Source organism: Sorex fumeus, unplaced genomic scaffold (assembly GCF_029834395.1).
Source record: "Sorex fumeus unplaced genomic scaffold, SorFum_2.1 ptg000063l, whole genome shotgun sequence".
Classification (NCBI taxonomy): Eukaryota; Metazoa; Chordata; class Mammalia; order Eulipotyphla; family Soricidae; genus Sorex; species Sorex fumeus.
In genome coordinates this window covers 82070574-82091610 of record NW_026606120.1, presented here as the reverse complement: position 1 = coordinate 82091610, position 21037 = coordinate 82070574, and the positions used below count along the sequence as shown (strand labels likewise).

General features: G+C 44.1%; 1 protein-coding gene across 2 annotated transcripts in view; it reads right to left on the bottom strand.

The window, feature by feature from the left end:
* Positions 1 to 21037, bottom strand: part of HELZ (helicase with zinc finger) — a 183524-nt gene that overhangs the window by 81191 nt on the left and 81296 nt on the right. The window contains exons 14-17 of one of the 2 annotated variants that reach the window (XM_056127342.1): positions 18154 to 18487; positions 16320 to 16450; positions 10769 to 10948; positions 10055 to 10159 (exon numbers count right to left, since the gene is read on the bottom strand). In XM_056127342.1, the coding sequence (XP_055983317.1) occupies positions 10055 to 10159; positions 10769 to 10948; positions 16320 to 16450; positions 18154 to 18487 (750 nt within the window). The remainder of the gene's footprint in view (positions 1 to 10054; positions 10160 to 10768; positions 10949 to 16319; positions 16451 to 18153; positions 18488 to 21037) is intronic. The other variant, XM_056127343.1, reaches the window with a different exon arrangement.

Below are 21037 nucleotides of genomic sequence, written 5' to 3'. Positions count from 1 at the left end.
CCCGCCAAGAAAAGATTCAGGCAGAAATACACTTCCATAAATACCTAATTATTTCTAAGTGATCAGATTAACCTTCAGCAAAATGGCACATAAGCAGATTTTAGAATTACTACGAGTTTTAAGTTCAAATTTTCTATTTGCGAACTGCATGTTTATAAATGTTCTTATAACAGACTTGACTATTTTAATTTCTTATGTTAATTAAAATACCGAGCCGCCTGTCAACCTTGCATTTCATTTGAGAATCTGTTTTTGCAATCAAGTGTTGATCTCAGGTTCTAGAGGCATACAATCAGATACTCTTAAGAAAGAACAGCTCTTTAATTGTAAGAAAAAGTTAATAGGTCTCATGCAACAGATTAAGATGGCATAGAAACAATTTATCCAGGGGTGAGAGTGATAGTACAGCAGGTAGGGCATTTGCCTTACACAAAGCCCGATTCGATTCCTGGCACCACATCTGGTTCCCTGAGCCCCGCCAGGACTCAGGCCTGAGTGCATAAGCAGGAGTCATCCTTGAGCACAGCAGGTTGTGACCCCAAAGCAAACAAACAAAATAAACAAAATAATTTTTCCACTCATCTCCCTACGCATCCACGCGGCCAGGACTGATCGCCAAGTGCAGAGCCAGAAGTCAGCCTTGAGCACTGCCAGATGTGACCCCAAACCCAAGAATATTAATAATAATAATTTGTCTACCCATCTCCTTACCATCCACCTCTAAGTCACCCATTTAACCTCATGGGCCTTTACTGAACTACAGTTGAGACAAATCACTAGGTTTTGTTTGTTTCTACTTGAAATCACAGTGTTCTAAACAGGATAGTCAGGTTCTAAACAGGGAAGAATATATAGTTGGATGATTTGTGATGCCTTTATTGATTTCTAAAGTACAAAAACTACTCCCTGGGGCTGGAGTGCTAATGAAGAGGGTAAGACCCTTGCCATGCCCGTAACCAACCCAGGTTCAATCCCTGGCACCCCATATGGTCCCTTGAGCACCACCAGGAGTGACCCCTGCTCACAGAATCAGAGTAAGAGAACACCTGAGAAGCACTGGGTATGGCCCTAAAACCAAAACACTCTCTCTCTCTCTCTCTCTCTCTCTCTCTCTCTCTCTCTCTCTCTCTCTCTCTCTCTCTCTCTCTCCCCCATGGCCAATTTTAAGGTACCAGTCCACAGTCACAAAGCATGAACTTAAGAGATACACATGGGGCTGGAGTGACAACACAGCGGGTAGGGCATTTGCCTTGCACGCAGCTGACCCGGGTTCGATTCCCAGCATCCCACATGGTCCCCAGAGAACTGCCAGAAGTAAGTGCAGAGTCAGGAGTAACCCCTGTGCATTGCTGGGTATGACCCAAAAAGGAAAAAATGAAAAAAAACAGAGAGAGACACACACACACGTGACTGTCTGAAACATTAATTACAAGCTGGCACCAACACGAACATGACAGAGATAGGCAGGGACAGAAACAGGGTGAGCCAGCGGGAGGCTCTGGACAGGGAACAGCAACAGTGGGGACCACAGAGGCCACGGTGGGGAGATGAAGGTGGTCAAAGTCACCATTCGACCCACTTAGCTCTGGTTTCCCTTCAGAGTGCATTTGCCTTTACCCTTGGATCCACACAGAGTCGCTGTTCATTCTTGCGAGTGACGCTGCCACAGCTGACTGACGTGGGATCTAAGACAGAGGATGGATCTTCGCCTTCAAACTGGAGGGGATGGCAGGAGTTTGTGAAGGCGAGAGGGAGAGAGACCTGCAGAGGGAACGCAGCGTCTGGGCCACACGGAGCAGCTGGCACACAAGTGGAAGCAGTCAGGGAGCAGGGGGTGTAGGCGTCTGGAGTTAAAATGCCTGAGAGACGGCTCAACATGGATAAGCGTGCGGGAAGCCGGGCACTGGTCCCGCAGTACCCATGGTGCCTTGAACACTCCCCAGCACCAAACTGCACAAAGTTGCCCAGCTGAATACCACAAACCAACACACACACACACACACACACACACACACTTAGAGCTGAGATAGAGAGTAAGTACAGGTAATAAGGATGGAAGAAGGATGTGGTATCCATAGCATTAGGACACAGGAAAAGGAGAGAGCTCATCAAGGAGACGGGAAAGAACACAGGAGAGTGTAGGGGTCTCGGCAGCTGAAGGAAGAAAAGATTCTGTAGGGTTAACTACACCCAAGACTCAATGACACGACAATGAGGACCAAGGAGAGCCCACAGGACTTAGCAATGAGCACGGCAGTGAGGAAAACTCACCTCAGGGTGGCGTCCGCAGACTCAAAAGTAGAGGGAGGAGTCTGGAGTAAGCGCAAGAGAAAAATAATTCACATGATGTCTTCTTCCAGAGAGAAAATTTAAGTACAAGAGAGGAAAGAAGAGGGAAGACATTTGGCTTGAAGGACCAGAGTGGAGATGGAGGCATGTTCTGTTTTGTTCTCTAAACACTCTGAGGAGAATTAGATGGGAGAGAAAAAGGGAGATGGGAAAGGGGCAGCTCCTTCACGAAGGAGAACTGGTGAACAACACTTCAGAGTTGTTCCCTTCAGCGAGAGGACAACACTCACTAGATCACGGTTATTTTCTTCACTATAGTTAAGAATACCGGCACTAGAGAAAAAGCACAGGTCTGGGGCTGGAGCAACAGCATAGCAGGTAGGGCATTTGCCTTGCATGCAGCCGACCCAGATTCGATTCCCAGCATCCCATATCCACCCCCAAGCACCGCCAGAAGCAACTCTTGAGCATCAATGGGTGTGACCCAAAAGGGGAAAAAAAAAAAAGACAGGGCTTAAGGCACTTGCCCTGCATGCAGCCAACCCTGCTTCAATGCCTAGTACCACACCACACACGGTTCCGCAGAGCACTGCAAGGAGTGACTCCAGAGCACAGAGCCAGGAATGGTCCCTGAGCACAGGTGGTATGGCCCAAAAGCCATTTTTTAAAAAGGAAAAGAAAAGGCAGCTGAAGCCCAAAGTGTTCTCCATCAGAATTCAAACTTTGCTGCCTCCTCATATCTGCTACTCCAAGCGTCATTTCCAAAACGGATTATTTATCCCAAACTGCCTCTTATTTCAAAACCAGATCTAAGAAATCCCTCTGTGATTTGGAAAATTAAGTGCGGTAATTATGTATATATAGCAGGGAACCCACGGACCAGCAGCAAGAAACCCAGATCTGCCAATTCTCTCCAGCCCGAGAAGAGCAGAGAAGGACACGGGCATTCCAACAAAGAGCGGAAACTCACAGGAAGGGAAGCAATCCAAACAAGCCTACACTACCCAAACTCTATAGATGAAGTATTTATTTTATTTAATAGGCCATCACGTGGAACAAAGAGATACTTTTTTGTTCAGCTTCCCAAAAAAGTGAGAGCAAAATCTTGAGGGTAATTAGCTTCCCTTCAAGTAGGTCTATAATTGCACAAGCAATTTCCTCTCAGGGAGCCAGCCATCTGATTCATTACTAGGCTCATCTCTTCTTACTCTTATGTGAATGGCTTTCAATTTTACAGTCTCCACACATTTTACTAGAGCTACCTTTATTTTTGGAAGCAAAGCAAAAATAGTAATTTTTTTACCCTCTACTGTAATTATCAAACAACATTCCTCTTTTTTTAAACATTACAATTCCATTTAAATAGCAAATCACACAAATTACTCATTAGAGTCTATTTTGTTTATTTCTTACAGTGAAAAAAGAAAAAAAAATCACAGATTTATGTTGGTGATTATTTTACTTAAAAAAATCCTGGGGCTAGAGCTATAGTACAGAGGGTAGGGTGTTTGCCTTGCACACGGCCAACCCCAGGTTTGATTCCCAGCATCCCATATGGTCCCCTGAGCACCGCCAGGAGTAATTCCTGAGTGCATGAGCCAGGAATAACCCCTGAGCCCCACCGGTGTGACCCAAGAAGAAAAACCAAACCAAACAAACAAACAAAAAACCCTATCAAGATTGTTTTTTAATTCTTCAGATTGACATTCTTCAAATCTTCAAGGCTAAAACTGAATTTATTTCCCACTCAATTTAAGACCATCCACAATACTAATCTTCAGAAAAAAGTTCTTATTAAAAATATTTTAAATTTGAAAATAATAGGAAAAGCAGATTAAGGAAGATATTGGGTATCGTAATGAATCAGATTGAAGATATTGATTTCTACTCATTATACCAAATCTTTAAAATAAGATGTCACAGAAATAAATTACGTATATTAAATGAAAAAAAAAGTATATACACACAAAAAAAATTTTTTTTTGCATCACACCCAGCAATACTCAGGAGTTACTCCTGGCTCTGCACTCAGGAATTACTCCTAGCAGTGCTCGGGGGACCATATGGGATGCTGGGAATTGAACCCGGGTCAGCCGTGTGGAAGGCAAATTCCCTACCTGCTGTACTATCGCTCCAGCCCCACAAAAATCTCCTTCAATTGCCCTGCCACAGAGGCAGGGGGGATAGGGGGATGGGGGTGGGGGGGATATTATCCATGGTGGTGGAAAATGGGCACTGGTGGAGGGATGGGTATCTGATCATTGTATAATCAAACCCAAGCACAAAAAATTGTAAATCTACAACTGTACCTCATGGTGTTTCACTAATAAAAAAAAAAAATTGTAAATCTAAAAAAAAAAAAAATCTCCTTCAAACAATGCAAATAATCTAGGTTATTAGAATTACGATCATTTTCTTCAAAAGGTAAACAGTGGCTCAAACAAGAGACTCCAGGGGGCTGGGAGAGGGAGTGTGTCTTGCAAACTCAAGGTCACGAGTTCAAACTATGATGTTGCCACATATGCCAGGTTCCTGACACCCCGAATCATAGCCAAATCACAGTGTGAGCACTACAGCTAAAGGGCACAATCCCTGGTGGCCAGAAAGGTGCTCAAGAACAGAAGCAGAAAAAGTGAGTCCCCGTGAGCACCATCACTGAAAGAGTTTGACACCTGAAGAGCACCACCACAGCCAAGCCTGAGTGTGAAGCCCCCACAGCCCCATCACCACACACCAACAGAGAAAAGGGAAGGCGGCACACACATGAAAGCAAGGAAATTTTCCACCGAGACTCTTAGAAGCATGAAACAAATCATAAACTAAATCCTGACGATGACTTCTTGGTCTCTAAGAGCCCAATTTACTTACTGGTAAGCACAGATGAAGGGAAAACTAGACAAGCCTTACCCATTATCCTGACCAAGTATAAAGACATTCCAAATACTCAAAGGAGAAATCAAGCTACCTCTTACATCCCCTTCCTTAGAAAACTTAAAAACACTAAAGAGTATAAGTACCCAAGATTATGCACCACCAAAACCAGGTTCAAATCGGGGGGGAGGGGTTACTCAAGAGGACTAGAAAGGGGGATATGTAAAATTAAAAAAAAGAGCATTCAACACAGCAGAGAATAAAAGGAAATTACCAAGATGGTGCTAGAGAGACATCTCAGAAGGCCAGCTCGGAAAAGAGGAAGGAGGAAAATGTAAGAGGGAGGTTTCCAGAGTCAGGAGGGCGGGTGGGTGAATCCATGAATTATAGGAGAGTTCTGACAATACAGAGACCTTCTGAGAGACAGTTTTAGTGACATAGGGTCAAGTGTTCAAAGAAACTAAAGCAAATTTTTTAAAAAGATTATTATATTAAAGAACATAAAAGGAAACATGCATAGTATTTCTTAGATGCAAATAATGTTAATGATAAAAATCATAGAGCTAGAAATAGCTAGAAAATGAAGCTACCATCGTAGAAAGTCAATAAGTATTCATAACAAATTAATTTATAGTAGTTTACAAATATTTTGCCCCTCTCGGAGAGCCCAGCAAGCTACCGAGAGTATCTCACCCGCACGGCAAAGCCTGGCAAGCTACCTGTGACATATTAGATATGCCAAACACAGTAACAAGTGTCACAATGGAGACATTACTGGGCCCGCTCGAGCAAAATTGATAAACAATGACAAGGACAGTGACAGTGGCAGTGACAAATATTTAGAAAAAATGGAAATGAATAAACAAACAAAACTAAGAGAGTTGGAAGTGTTTGCCCTTGGGAATCATGTTTGGAAGGAAGTGGGAAGCTAAGAAGCAAAAGAATTCTGTCATCAGCACAAAAATGTGACATCTTAGAAGGTAATATACACGTGAATTTTTAATAGACAAATAATAATTTTTAAAAATACCACATTATTTGAATCAGTGGTGAAGGGAAAATGACAGTATTTAAACTTAACCTCTCATCTACAGATTCTACTTTTTAAAATTAAAACGTCCATTTTTGCTCCATTTAGTAAGAACCTCTAACTTCCTCTCCATCCACCTCCTGTCCTGTCTTCCCCCGGTTTCTATCCAAATACCTCCCACACTCACAAACTCTCATCGCTCAAGGCGGCTTGCACACCACACAATCAAGGGACACGGGCTTCCCTGGCATAAATCATGTGGACATTTTTCAGGCCCATCAAGTCCCTTGACTGATTTTAAATTACATACCCCACCACTCCCCAATTGGTATTACTTAATTATACTACAAAATCACAGATCTGATCCCAGAAGACAATGTCTCTGCAGTTTCTCATATAAATATAAAAAAGGACCAGGCAAGGAGATGGTTCAAAGGGCTAGAACACATGCTTCCCATGTGGGGGACCCTGGGGACCCCCTGAGTGCTGCCGGAAATGGCCTCCCAAAAGAGTAAAACTAAGGGAGCCAGAGTGAGTACGGCAGGTAAGGCCCTTGATTTGCACACAGCCAAATCAGTTAGATCCCTGGTGCCCCATCTGGTCCCTCAAGTCGGCCAGGAGCGATCCCTGAAATACTAAGTCAAGGGTAAGCCCTGAGCACAGCCAGGTATAACCCCAAAACCAAAAGATTTAATTAAATTTTAAAACAACACATGCTTGGGGCCAGAGCGATAGTACAGTGAGTCAGGTGTTGGCCTTGCATACGGCCGACTCTAGTTTGATCCCTGGCACCACATACGGTCTCCCAAGCCTCTCCAGAAATGATTCCTGAGCACAGAGCCAGGAGTCACCCCTGAGTATCTCTGGGTGTGACCCAAAAACCTAAAAAACAAAACAAAACAAATGGCCAAAAATACACACATGCCAATCAGCTAATCAGTGGCTGAATAAATAGCAGTACTCATACCAAAAAAAAAAAAACCAAAAACACACATGCTTATTTTCCCAGAAAACTATAAATGCAAGCCTTCTCTATAACCTCTACCCACTAAGAAATAACTTTGTGAGAGCCAGATACTAATCTTTAAAACCTCAGGACTAGAATAGTACAGCGGGTAGGGTGCTTGCCTTTCATGAGGCCAACTGGGGTTCAATCCCCAGGACCCCATATGCTCTCCTGAGACCCGCCAGCAGGATTCCTGACTGCAGAGTCATGAGTAAGTCCTGAGCACCACCAGGTCTGACCCCAAAACGAAGCCAAACAAACAAAAAACATATACAGAAAAATTTTCTTTATTCCATCTTAAAAATCTAGTTCTAACAAAGAAGTTAAAGCTAAATGGAATATAAAATGGCTTCTAACTCCCTATCTGGATATAGAATCTCAACTTCTTTTTTTTTTTTAACATTTCAACCAGAAGTGTAAATACTTAAACCTATTTACTGGATTGACAAGCTAATGGATATTTTTCCATGCATGTGCCAGGACCCTGTCCAGACCACACTATTTAAAAGGCCAACTCTTCATCAATCCTACACCCCAGACACACCTTCCCGGTCACACGCAGACACTGGGTACCCTCCCATGTCCCAACAATTCACCTGGAACCTGTCTCCCTGGAGTCCTGCTAAAGTTCTCCCTTCACGCCACCTCACACACCTCTCGCATTTGCTCTCCGAAAGAAAAAGCACAAGTAATCTCAGTTAATGGAACGATAAATGGCACTAATAAATTCTAACAATTCAAGCATCACTTCTAAGAAACACATCTGTATGTTAACAATTCCCGAAGAGCAAACTATGGTGAGAATTAGGTCTACACAAAAAAGAAATCTCAGACAGTCGAATCTTTTCCTAAAGTACTTCATTTACTAATGAAAAAAACATGACATTTTAAAAAAGAATTTGTTTTTCATCTTAAAGTACTTTTGAGACAAGTGAGAGGCCAAACCATAGTTGGAAGCCTGTCTCATGATCTGGGGGAGAAGGCAGCTGGGATAGAGAAGGGATCGCTAAGTCAATGATGTTTGAAGGGATCATTCAGGATGGGAGATGTATGCTGAAAGTAGATAAAGGACCAAACATGATAGCCTCTGAGTATCTGTATTGCAAACCATAATACTCATAAGTAGAGAGTATGGGGGAAATTGTCTGCTATGGAGGTAGGGGGAGGGTTGGAAAGAGGGGGTGTATACTGGGGACATTGGTAGTGGAGAATGTGCACTGGTAGAGGGATGGGTGTTCGATCATTGTATGACTGAAACTCAAACATGAAAGCTTGTAACTGTATCTCACAGTGATTTAATTAAAAAATTAATTTTTTTTAAAGTGAGAGGCCAAGTTTTTCTGCTGGAAGGCAAATTTCTGTATTTGGGTCACCACAAAGATACAGATAGCCTCATTAGAATAGAAGTTCTTCTTCTATAAAATTGATGTGCTCTGTGATGGCTTATAAGCTCCTAGCTATAAATTTACGTGGGGAAGTCTCAACATGATGCTAGTCAACTGGCGGATTTTGAAGTTCATCAGAGGATTCTCTGCCCAAACTGCCAAATGACCTGTGCTAGGTTAACCAAGATGCATTCATTTACACTGACCCCCAGTCGGGGACACAATCACAAGTGTGATTGTCACAGTTCCTACCCAGCACACACATTTACCACATAAACTCTCCTGCACAGGCTCGACCAGTAATAAAAATAAACAAAATATTATCTCCACCATTCAGGGTAAAAATGCTACTTGCGGGCAGTTCAATTTCACACTGAGTAAAAAAAGGTCAGAATCTAAAGCAAAAGGGTTACGATGAATTTATCCACTGATATTTTACTTATGTTCTCAGTACACGAACATCTTTACAAAATGGAACTGAATTCTACATCAAAGAACGACTTTTACTCGAAATTGTCTTCCCGGTGAAAGATGGTATGGGAAACCTTTGCTAACAGGCCATGCCACTCCTCTCTCTTGTAAGATTCTGGCTCTAGCTATTAAAGAATTAAATAGCAAACTCATTTTTCCATGCTTGAGCCCAACTAGAAATAAAAAGTTAGTAAATTATGATATAAAAGTGTGGTTAGAAATTAATCCATGAACAAGAATAATTGTAGTCAATCAACACAGGGCATGACATATTAGTTTGTAAAATGGCAAAACTAAATATTAATCTATATAACAATGAAAGCAAATGGCATAATAAATAACCACTGAGTGATCTTTATTGTTTTCTGAAGAAAAGGATTTTTATTTCCCTGGTAAGCCTGTATTTATTAAGCACATTTCATAGTCAGGTACACTGAGAGGTCCTTTCTATAGCAACTTAAAATGGTCTCTGACATTTTGTGTTGTAAATGATCGTTAAGTGGCACAAATCCCAATTGATTTTGTTGTAAAAATCACTTCCGCCATTCATGCTTCTCCACTGTGCAGCTTTGAGGAAATTACCTGCATGATCACGGTCAAATTCTATGTCGAGTTAGAATTATCACTGCCTGGCTACTTCGCCATGCAAAATATGCTCATTTAAGTCTATTTGATTTGATTTAAAGTAATCACATTTATCTTATTTCTATCCCAGCACTGAGAGGTACACATCAAAGTCTGTTCAGGTTATAACAACATATTTACATATGAAACTTAAAAAAGGATGTCTTTCTCTTTACTTAATGCTTAAGAAATGAATGGTTGGTGTTGTAAATTTTTTTTTCTTCACTTTAAATTGTCTCTTCAAAAGACAGAACCTCTGAATGCCAATGCATAGTGACACAAGGTAGAATTGCTCAACAGTCATGGAGATCTTTACAGACACCTTTTCTTAAGAATAATAAAGTAGGGTACAGATACATAAGAAGCCTTAAAAAATACCTGAGAGGTCTCGCCTGAGGGTTGCCTGCTTCTACATATGGATGTAAATAATCCTTTATGTAGAGATCAGCAGCGCTATTAGAATGGGTGCAAATGAGAATCCTGCTGAAATAAATGGTGCAAATAAAAAGAATGATAAAACACAAAACTATTCAAGCAGTATAAAAAAAAAAAGCAGTGGCCATCATAATATTACACATTTTTCCCTTCACTTATTCAGTAATCTCTAAAATATTTTTCAAGGGTGCCTTTAGGAAATAACATTACTATTTTACACTAGAAATTCCTTTCATTCCCCCAAATTATCCTTAAAGCTACTATTATACAGTTCAGGGTGAAGAAAATGATGTAAAAACTCTGCTAGCACTGACATATTGCATAAACGCAGTCCCCTGGAAGAAAAAGGAATGGGTCCCCCCTCCACCCCCGCCAGGGCTATTTAAAAGCTATCATCCTTGATGTTGCCAATGTTTAAGGAAGTCTGTCAGAAGGCAAATTTCAATGCTTTGGCTTTTTTTTTTTTTTGAAGTCCATATGTTTTGTTTATATTTACAGGCTGCAGGAAAACCACCTTGCGGCCTCTGTATGCCAGGAAGAGGGTCTGTGCCCTAATGGGGCTGGCCACCCTGCTCTGTATGCCCGGGAGAGGGTCTGTGCCCCAACGTGGCTGGCCACCGTGCTCTGTGTGCCCTGCCATACCTCCCGCTCTCTTACCTGGTCTCAGGCTGCTGGAGGATGTGCTTGACGGCCTGAGCAAGGGTGAAGGTCTTGCCTGTCCCGTAGGGGCCGATGATGAGGACAGGGGGCAGCTGGATGGAGAGTGGCGTTGTGATGGCCAGAACGGCCTCTTTCTGCTTGGCATTTAGACGAGGGTCTAACTGTTCATCCCACTGTCTACAGAAAATAAAAACGCATTTGGAACATGCTGATCTTAGCATGTGCACGCATGTGTATGTCGGGTTTTTTTTTTAAACTTAAAGAACTGACTTACAAATTTTTTGATAGTTGAGTCTTAGGCATAGATTTCCACACTAATCCCACTGCCTGTGTCCGCTTCCCTCCCCCAGAGTTCCCAGAGTCCCTCCCCACCCTGTCTTCACCTGTCAACGGGTCGGGCCCATTCCACAGAGGTTGTGGCTTACAACGCCTGTATTCAGTGTTATTTAGCCTATGTTTTGGCTATGTAGCTGTACCGTTCACACTTATCACCAGTATAACTGAACTTCTGATGCCTGGTCACCCAAGCGTGCAAATCTTATTAATAAAGACAACGTGGTGTGGCCATCAAATATCCCGATTTCACTGAACCGGGACAAGTAACTAAAAGAATGGGCGGTGGCACAGGCGGTCAGCACACAGTGAGGCCCCAAGGTCAGTCCTCAACAAGACAGGCCACCCAAGCACCGCTGGGCAGGGTGACAGCTCAGGAGCGTGCAGGTGCAGGCTTTAGGGGACAGAGGGATAGTACAGCAAGACCCTGGTTACATCCTCCAGTACCACACATGGTTCCCTGAGCACCGCCAGAAGTAATCCCTGGGCAGAGTGAAGATAAGCCCTGGAATTGCCAGGTGTAGCCCCAAAACAAAACAGAGCAAAACAAAACCCTCCCCAAAATTCCATTTTTAGAAAATTATCTAACAGAACCTGTGTAGAATGTTTTCCTTTTTCCTTGTTTTCTATTTGTTTGTTTGTATTTTTCTATTGAGCTACACCTGGCAATGCTCAGGGTTTACCCCTGGCTCTGTGCCCAGGGATCACTCAACTCAGACTCATGGCAGTGCTTGGGGGCCCACAGGAGGTGATTGGTGGGGGAGGCTGGGTGTCAAACTCAGGTCAGCTGCAGGCAAGGCAAGCACCTTAACAACTATGCTATCTCTCCAGTACCATTTTCCTATTTTGTTTTTGTTTTTTTTTTAAATGTATTTTAAAAAGTTATCTTGTTCTCTTCCAAGTGCAAAATTATTTTAAGAGCTAATCAAAAGACAATGCACATTTTTCGCCTGCTCTCAAATCTACAGCTGGCAATGACAGTATCTCAAAACTGTAATATTCCAGGGGCTGGAGTGAAAGCACAGCGGCCAACCTGGGTTCGATTCCCAGCATCCCATATGGTCCCCTGAGCTACTGCCAGGAGTAATCCCTGTGCATCGCCAGGTGTGACCCAAAAATCCAAAAAAAAAAAAAAAGTAATGTTCCTGTCTCATAAGCACCAGTCAACTTTTTTTTCTGATAATAATGAAATAGTAGCTTTTTTGACCAGCAGAAAGACTCAAAGGAAAGGCTCGTTTCCCAGGAGCCCTCTGCCCTGTCCCTATTCTCCCCCTGATTTAAAGGCGGCTGCCCTCAGCAGGGCTCATGGAACATAAGGATTCTTTCCTGGGGTTCCTTGGACAGGTGCTTTGGGTCTGTGTTTTGCTGCTTGAGGCCAGCTGTATTGGGGTATGCCAGGACCGGCGCCGGCAGTGGTCAGGGTCAGCGCTTATACGGTGAGGGGCACTGCACTGCCTGAGAGAGAGCACAGGGCCCCACTCACTGCATCACCGGTGCTATCACTCCGGCTCTATTCCCTGGACTTTCAATTGACTAATCCATTGTCAACTAACCCACTAAAAGATCTTAGTAATGGGAAACAAGAGGAAGAGGGAAAACCCGCCATGTTTCAAGTTATCAAACTTGTACGAAGTTCATAATTTAGAAAATAGCCTTTTGGGGCCAGAGTGAGAGCATAGCAGGCAGGGGGTCTGCCTGCATGTCGCTGACCGGCCTCCCATCTGGCCCCCTGACTGCAGGACCAGGAGTAACCCCCGAGCACCACCAGGTGAGGCCCAAACACCAAAGAAGAAAAAAGAAAAGAGCAACTTTTCAAAGTTCAAACTAAAGCCTGTTTCCTAATATCTTCGCACACACAAATAACATCCCTAAGTCCAAGTTTTCAGAGCAGAGAACACCTGTCACGCTAGCAGAAACACTGCATGAGGAGTCAGAGGTTCCAACGTGCCTTGTAGGGCTTGGCCCAGGCTCAGAGACAGCAGCTGCAGGAAGGCATCAAACCAAGTGGAGAATCACCAACATCCCCTCGCACGACTACAGCAAAAATACCATGGAGCACAACCACAATGGCACAAATGACAGCGATGCGAACCAAAATAGGAAGGGCGTGGAGAAAGACTCCCGGGAGAACTTGCTAAGTGTCTGCAAAATTAATCTGGAAGGAAGAGGACCTGGATGAAACAGGAAGTTTCCCTCTGGGCAAGGCTCTACTCCTTTAAAATCAGAAGAACTATCCTTGGGGGGAAAAAAAAAATCTTAATATTCATGCAGTTTTGCAAAACCATTGCTGTGTGGCAGGTAATTTCAAACAAAATTCCTCTAAAAACATAAAGCTTTAAAAGCAAGTGAAGTACATAAATACACCATTACTGGTTTATCTAATTAAAGATAATAATAAAATGAGAGGGGGAGTCAAGGATCAGACCCAGGGCCCATACAATGAAGCGCGTACTCTTCCTCTGAGTCACATCTGTAGTCTGAAATTTACAAAACCTTCAGTAGCAAACAAAAGAACTCTGGGACAGTGGCACTAGATTTCCTGGAAGCTATTCACTCCTTCCAGCACTTTGGCCCAAACAGTCCTTCATAATGCTGCCAGTACTTCTTCATGTTCCATCTTTGATAAACAAGGAAATTGCTGGGCTAGACCCGCAGTATAGAGGATAAGGCATTTGCCTTGCACGCAGCCAACCTGGCATCCCTTATGGTCCAGTCAGCACCTCCAGGAGTGATCCCTGAGTACAGGGTCAGGAGAAAGCTCTGAACATTGCTGGGTGTGTCCCGCATCGACTCTCGAAAAAGGAAGTTGCTAAGTTCAAAAAACAAACAAAACCATACTGGAAAGAGACTGCCCTGCCCAGACCAGCCCGTAGGAACCCTCTCCTGCCTGTGGGTCTGCTCTGGCGCAGAAGAGAGGTGCACCTGAACAGTCCAGGCACCCTGAAGGCTGACCCGCACGCTAACTTTACATGCAGGAGGTGACCCGGCTCCCAGCACAGAGCAGGGAGCAGCTGCTGAGCAAGCCTGGCTGGATGTGGCCCCCAAAGAGGTGGAACCAGCAGATCACAGGCAGGGGTCCCGGACAAAAATAAAGCTTCAGGAGGGTATGGTGCCACCAGCAGGTCAATCTGTACCTGTGAGGCGAGTGCATCAGCAGCCTGATGGTGCCTTCAGACTTCCAGATATCCCAAAATTGCTGCTATGCCTTTGGCAAGACCCCAAAAACTTGGGGCAAAGTTTACCAAGAAAGTAAACGGCCAAAAGTTAGGTATGTGGGAGACACACCCACAAACCACCTCCAGCTCAGCTATATAACTGGAGGCAAGACCTCTCTGGTTCCTGATCGAACTGCTTAACGGCCATGATCCCAGAGACTCAGAAACAAATCTTGAAACCCAACGGCTTTTGGCAGAAATGCATCCAGTCCCTGCAGTAAGTTACAGGCGCCGGGCCACCCCAGGTGGGAACAGGTTTTGTACCTTGGCCTGTTTACCCTGGTGGCCCGGTGGCCCAGTGGCCGTCATCCTCGAGGCCACTAGACAGTCAGGTTTGGGCCCACAGTGATAAGACATGTTGGGCCTCATGAGATGGGGGTGGAGCCGGCCCTTACCTCCCCACCCCAAGGAGACCCTAAGTCACCACCCACGAACGGCCTCTCTGGCTCCTGACAAAGCTGCTTAACGGCCATGATCCTAGAGACTCAGAAACAAATCTCGAAACCCGGCGGCTTTTGGCAGAAATGCATCTAGACTGCACAGTAGGTTACTGTTGCCGGGCCACCCCAGGGGGGAAAGGGTGCTGTCCCCCCGCCTGCTCCCCCTTGGTGGCTTGGTGGCTGCCATCCTCCAGAGGCCACTGAACAGTCAGGTTTGGGCCCGCAGTGATGAGACACACAGGGCCTCACGGTATGGGGGTGGAGCTGGCCCTTTCCTTCCCACTCCAAGAGACCCCGAGTAGCCGCCCACAAATAGCCTCTCTGGCTCCTGATCAAGCTGCTAAATGGCCATGATCCAAGATACTCAGGAACAAATCTCAGAACTCAGCAGGTTTTGGCAGAAATCCCTCCAGATTTAATTGTTAAAATTTCGGAATTTCAAAATTGTGTGACCACTGCTGCAGCCATGCGACATCATATGTTATTCATAACTAGCAATAGAAAACAAATTGTCTACTGTTGGCTTTTTGGCATATCCGAGTGTTGGGGTAAAATCCCAAATAATAATGGTGGGTCAGGTGTCAAAATACTGAATGTAATCAAAGAAGAGAGAGAATAATGTGGAAATCATCTGCCCCACAGGTAGGGGGAGGGTGTGGGATTGGGGGTATACTGGGGTTTTTGGTGATGGAGAATGGGTACTGGTGAAGGTATGGGTGTTTCATTGTATGACCAAGACTTAAGCCCAAAAACTTTGTAGCTATTCTCAAAGTGATTCAATAAATAAAATTATAAAAAAAATGAAAAAAAAACGTAAGGTGGAGTTCATGCCCAATTTAATCAGCCTCATCAGTGGCTGAATAAACAGCAGTACTCCTACATTAATTAATTAAATAAATAAATAAATAAAGCTTCGGGGAGATGCTTGCTGGCCACAGAGCTGACTGGGGTTCCATCCCCTACAGCAGGTGGTATCCCTGAGCACCAGTAGGTGTGGCCCCCAAATAAATGAGAAAAAAAAAAAGATGCCACCATGGCAACTATCATGGCTGTCATTTTAGAATAAAATGAGGCATCACATTTCATTACATGGAGAGATGTGGCAACTGGAGTGTATGCAGTAAGACATGTCATCTGACTGTTAACTTTAAAATAATTTTCAAAGTGGCATCTTCTAAGATACTTTCCCTAATTTGCTAAATTACAAAACTGTATCCCTCTTCAAAAATTATTTTAAATTGACTCCTTGAACCACTTTTAAAAGGCTCTAATTTTCCCATTCACATTCGATGCTGCAATATTTTGAAGCCGGTTGGCATCCTGTCAAATTAAAAAAGCAATGGAATTCATTTACGCTGAGGGAAAAAGAAGAAAATAGTTGATAAACTTTAAATGTTTTTTTTCCCAAAAGGTTCTTTTATTTCCTTTTTTCCAGCTAATAAATTATCTCGTGAAGCATATAAGCAAACATTCTTATGAAACTCTGCTTCAGCTCTCTGCGACACGTACTCAATTCCTCACTGCCGTAGTGCTTGTTAGTAAGATGCCCCCTTTCTGTACCTGTTGGGACTCCAAGGTATGGTTGGTGTCATGGTGATGTCTGGAAATAAAACCCCGTTATCCTTGATCCTGTCCAGCGCGTAGTGCATTTCACAGAGGGGTAACCGATTTAACTGAAACTGAAGTTCAACCTGAAACACAAAACAAAACTTTTTATTTTTTAAAATATGAAACATCAACACCTCCAACTCACATGTACTGGGAAAAATCTTTTAGGGTACCAAGTTCAGAGATACTATCAACGTACAATAATCATATATATCCTAATAATAATTCAGATAGTCAAGATGTGCTGTTTATTTAATGCCAGGTTCTATAATAAGCACTTAACCCAGATAATTTTCTTTAACAGTAGTAATGATGTAGGTACTATTATTACCTAGGAGACCCAATCTTAATCTCCAGATAAAAGATTTTCTAATTCTTGACTGGAGAGATAGTACAGTGGGTAGCCCAAATGGTCCCCCTGGGGAGGTCGCCAGGAATAACCCCTGAGCACTTCCAGATGTGAATCAAAACAAAAACAAGCAAACAAAAAGAGATTTTCTAATTCCTTCATTCCAATAAAGAACACATCTGACAAAATCAGCAGTAGAAATATGTGAAATATCATCTCTCAAGTGAAAAAAAAAAAAAGAAAAGAACCCCAAGGGTCTATAGCAATAGTACAGGCAGGTAGGCCATTTACCTTGCACACATCAGACCCAGGTTGGATCTCAGGCATCCCACGGTCCCCCAGTACTGTGAGGAGTTATCCCTGAACACAGAACCAGGAGTAAGCCCTGTGCACAGAACCAGGAGTAAGCCCTGAGCACTGCCGGGTGTGGCCCCAAAACAAAACACCGAAGACTCTGTATCAATGTACTGTGAACGAATAATATTCCCCATGTTTAATATTTTCAAAGAAAAAGAATGGGGCTGTAGTGATAGCACAGCAGGTAGGGTGCTTGCCTTGCATGCCACCAACCCAGGTTCAATCCCTGGCACCCTAGATGGTCCCCAGATTCCACCAGGAGTAAGCGGCCGGGTGTGGTCCAAAAGCAAAAACAAAAAACAAAAAGAAGAAAAAGAAGAAGAAAAGAAAAAGAAGGCCAGGAAGATAGCACGCTGGTAAGTAAGCTTACAAGGGTAAGGTGCTTGCTATCAGCCAACCTGGGTTCATTCCCTGGAACCACAAATGGACCCCAGAGTCCCACAGGAGTGAACCCCTGAACGAAGAGTTTGGAATAAGCCCTGAGCCCCACCAGGTATGGCCCCCAAATAAATAAAACAAAGAAACAAATAATAAAAAAAAAGATATGCTTTCCAGTTAAAAATGCTCAACTGAATAAGCAGAAAAATCCATAAACAGAAAGAGACCCCAAGCAGACACAATTGAGAATAAAACGAATCCCAGGACCGTTTCTTTCAATCTGTTCTTACACTGCTGCTCTTCAAACTCTTATCAGAGAAAGCTAGACTGTGTATAAAACTAGAACTCTGGTTGACCTTTTTTTTTCTTTTTGGGCCACACCCAGCGATGCCCAGGGGTTACTCCTGGTTCTGCACTCAGCAATTACTCCTGGCTGTGCTTGGGGGACCATATGGGATGCCAGGGATCCAACCCGGGTCAGCCGTGTACAAGACAAATGCCCTACCCAATGTACCATCTCTCCGGCCCCTGACATTTCTTAAAGATCATCACTTTTCTGAGAGTGAGTGAGGCCCACACCACACCCACCTGCTGACAGGTCAGGGCTTGCTGCACCTGTCCCAGGCAGAACCAAGAAGGAAAACCGGATGCAAAGCGGTGACCTCTGGCAGCCGCAGGGAAGATGCCATCTACAGAACATACCTGTGCATCATGGTCAGGCCGAAGACTCAGCTCCTCACAACATTCCCTGGATATCCTTAAAAATATATACTCTTTTGTTTTCTCTTCAATAGTAGCTTCATACGCCTTCTCTTTGGTTCCCTGGGTCTGGACTTGCCTCTCCTTCAGGACTGGCAATAGATACACGGCACTGACTTTGGTCATCACCAGCCGTCCAGCCAACGTATCTTCAGAAAGTGTTTTAGTGAGCTTAAAGCGACCAAAGAGCTGCCCGTTCTGAGCATACTTGGCACCTCCAGACACACCAGTGAGCATGAAGCTTGCTAGAATCTGCAACTGCACTTTAAGGTTGAACCTGCATCGGAAGAAGAGAACAAGTTGGAACGATTCATATCAAAAGCATAAAAACTTAGAGGGAGGAAAAAACTGAAAGATCAAATGCGAGCAATACAAAACATTCTAAAATTTCCTTCCAATCCCCCTCCGTTAAAAGTTACAAACAATATCCTCTTTCTGCCCTTACCCCAAACTAGAGACAACAACACTTGTGTAAAAGTGAACAGAATCCCATAGGAGTAAGATAAAAACTACATACTTGAGGGGCTGGAGCGATAGTACAGTGGGTAGAGCATTTATCTTACATGCAGCCAACCCAGGTTGGATCCCCAGCATCCCCTATGGTCCCCGCAGCACCACTAAGAGTAATTCCTCAGGGCAGAGGCAGGAGTCACCCCTAAGTATCAAGAGGGGTGGCCCCAAAACAAAACAAACAAAAAACTACATATTTAAATATTCCTGAAGAATACCTCTCTCAAAGCTGCATTTAAAAATAAAGAGAGAGAGGGGCTGGAGCAATAGCACAGTGGGTAGGGTCTTTGCCTTGCACGCGGCTAACCCGGGTTCGATTCCCAGCATCCCACATGGTCCCCTGAGCACCGCCAGGGGTAATTCCTGAGTACAGAGTCAGGAATAACCCCTGTGCATCGCCGAGTGTGACTCAAAAAGCAAATAAATGAAGGCAAAGAATGATCCTGAACACAGTGAACTTTTGTATAGTACATAATGTGAATCTGTCTAGGCAGAGATGTGTTTGCCATCACCCAGCACCAAAAAGAAACTGCAATTCCTGGTAACTGCCAGGTGTAGCAACCCCCCACTCCCCACCCCACCCACCACACACACACACAAACACTACAGTGGACATTGTGGAAACTTCCGCTTTTCAAGTAGCTATTACCAAGAGATTCTAATCATAAAATTTCTCTTTCAACTCTGCTGGTGAATACCACCCCTCTCCCAAATTAAATGCCAGAAAATGTAGTAACCAATAAAACGAATGAAAATGCAACCTGAGCATACAACACTCCCTGATTAATACGTCATCTCTGATTAACCGCTTCTTAAAATAAGGTCTATTAGGGCTGGAGAGACAAGCAGAGTTCAGCCCCCTGACACTACAGGATATAGGCCAAGAGGCAGCCCCCAACACTTCCAAGGTGACCCCAGTAATCCCTGACACCACGGTCCTGAGCCTTGGCACTGAACTGCCAGCTTCCCAGGCCAAGAATTGCTGGGAGGGGACTCTGGACCTCCTGAGCACCACTTGGGAGTTATACCCCTCCCCCAAAAATAACAATAAAGGCCCGAGACATGCCACAGTGCCTAAAAGCACTACCACCCTGCAAGTGTGAAGCCCTGAGTTCAAGCCCAGGCTGATGCCCTCCATGGATGCCCAGTAGAGGCCTGTATAGGCCACTACAGAACTGCCCCCAGCCACTCCCACACCTTCTCCACACAGCCAGATGGGACCCCAACAGACACAGTCAAGAATGGTCCAAGATTCAGAGACGATGAAACAAAGCTCCCGAAAGACAGTAACACAGAATGTCCTGGAGTGTATGGCCACATTTGTAGCCGCATGACATCTTATACTCTAACCCACTGAGGTACCAAAAGTAGCACACATTCGTTTGGGTTTAACATACATGCCTGTAATCTCTTATACAAGGACTTAAATGGCTTCAGGATGAAATACAACAATCTTCACACACTTATGGCGTTGGGAAGGTATATGGTGGAGGGACTGGTGTTTGAATATTACCTGTAATGAACTACTGTGAACAACTTTATAAAAATTAATTATTTAGAAAAAATGGGGGAGGCACAAACCGGAAGTGTGATTCCCAACACAAGTGCTAAGTACGTGAGCATCACAGCATGAGTATCACAGCCAAGCAAGAGCGGCGCTGGGAGTACCACCCCGCCCCACCCTGTCCCGCTCCTGCCCCAGCCAGCCAAAACAACACAAAGTAAAGAACCAGGCAAAGTGTCTGAATGCTTTTTGTTTGGTTTCAGTCATTTTAATAAAATAAATGCTCTAAAATAAAAGGAAAGAAACCCTTCCCTTATTCACGGTTTCTCTGTCTGAAGAGCAAGGGCCGAAACTCTTTTTCAAAACAAAGAAATCCCTTACAGTACATCTTTGATTCATAAAGTTCCTAGAGTTGCTGTGCAATTTTATTCATCTTTTTTTTCACCACTTTTCTTTCGCTATACCCCCGCTCCCACTCCCTTATGTAAAGCCAACCTCTCCCATTCTACTTCCTTTCCAGCAGCTGCTCCGTCTCCCCATCTAAATTCTATCCATCTTCAACAGCTCCTCTTCCTCGCTGCACTCCCCCTGGGTGAGGCTGCCCTCCTTCCAGACCAGGGTGAGTCCTACAAGCCTAGCCCCCACCTACACAGCATGCCTACATGCTCCTCGAACTCACGAGAAGCCAGGAAGAATCACCATCCGATCTCTGCACAGCTAAGACAAACCAATCCTGCAGGGTATTATTACTACAACTAATAATACGGCCGTCCCACTGAGCGTTCAAGTTAGGAGCTGAGGTACCCCTCAGGC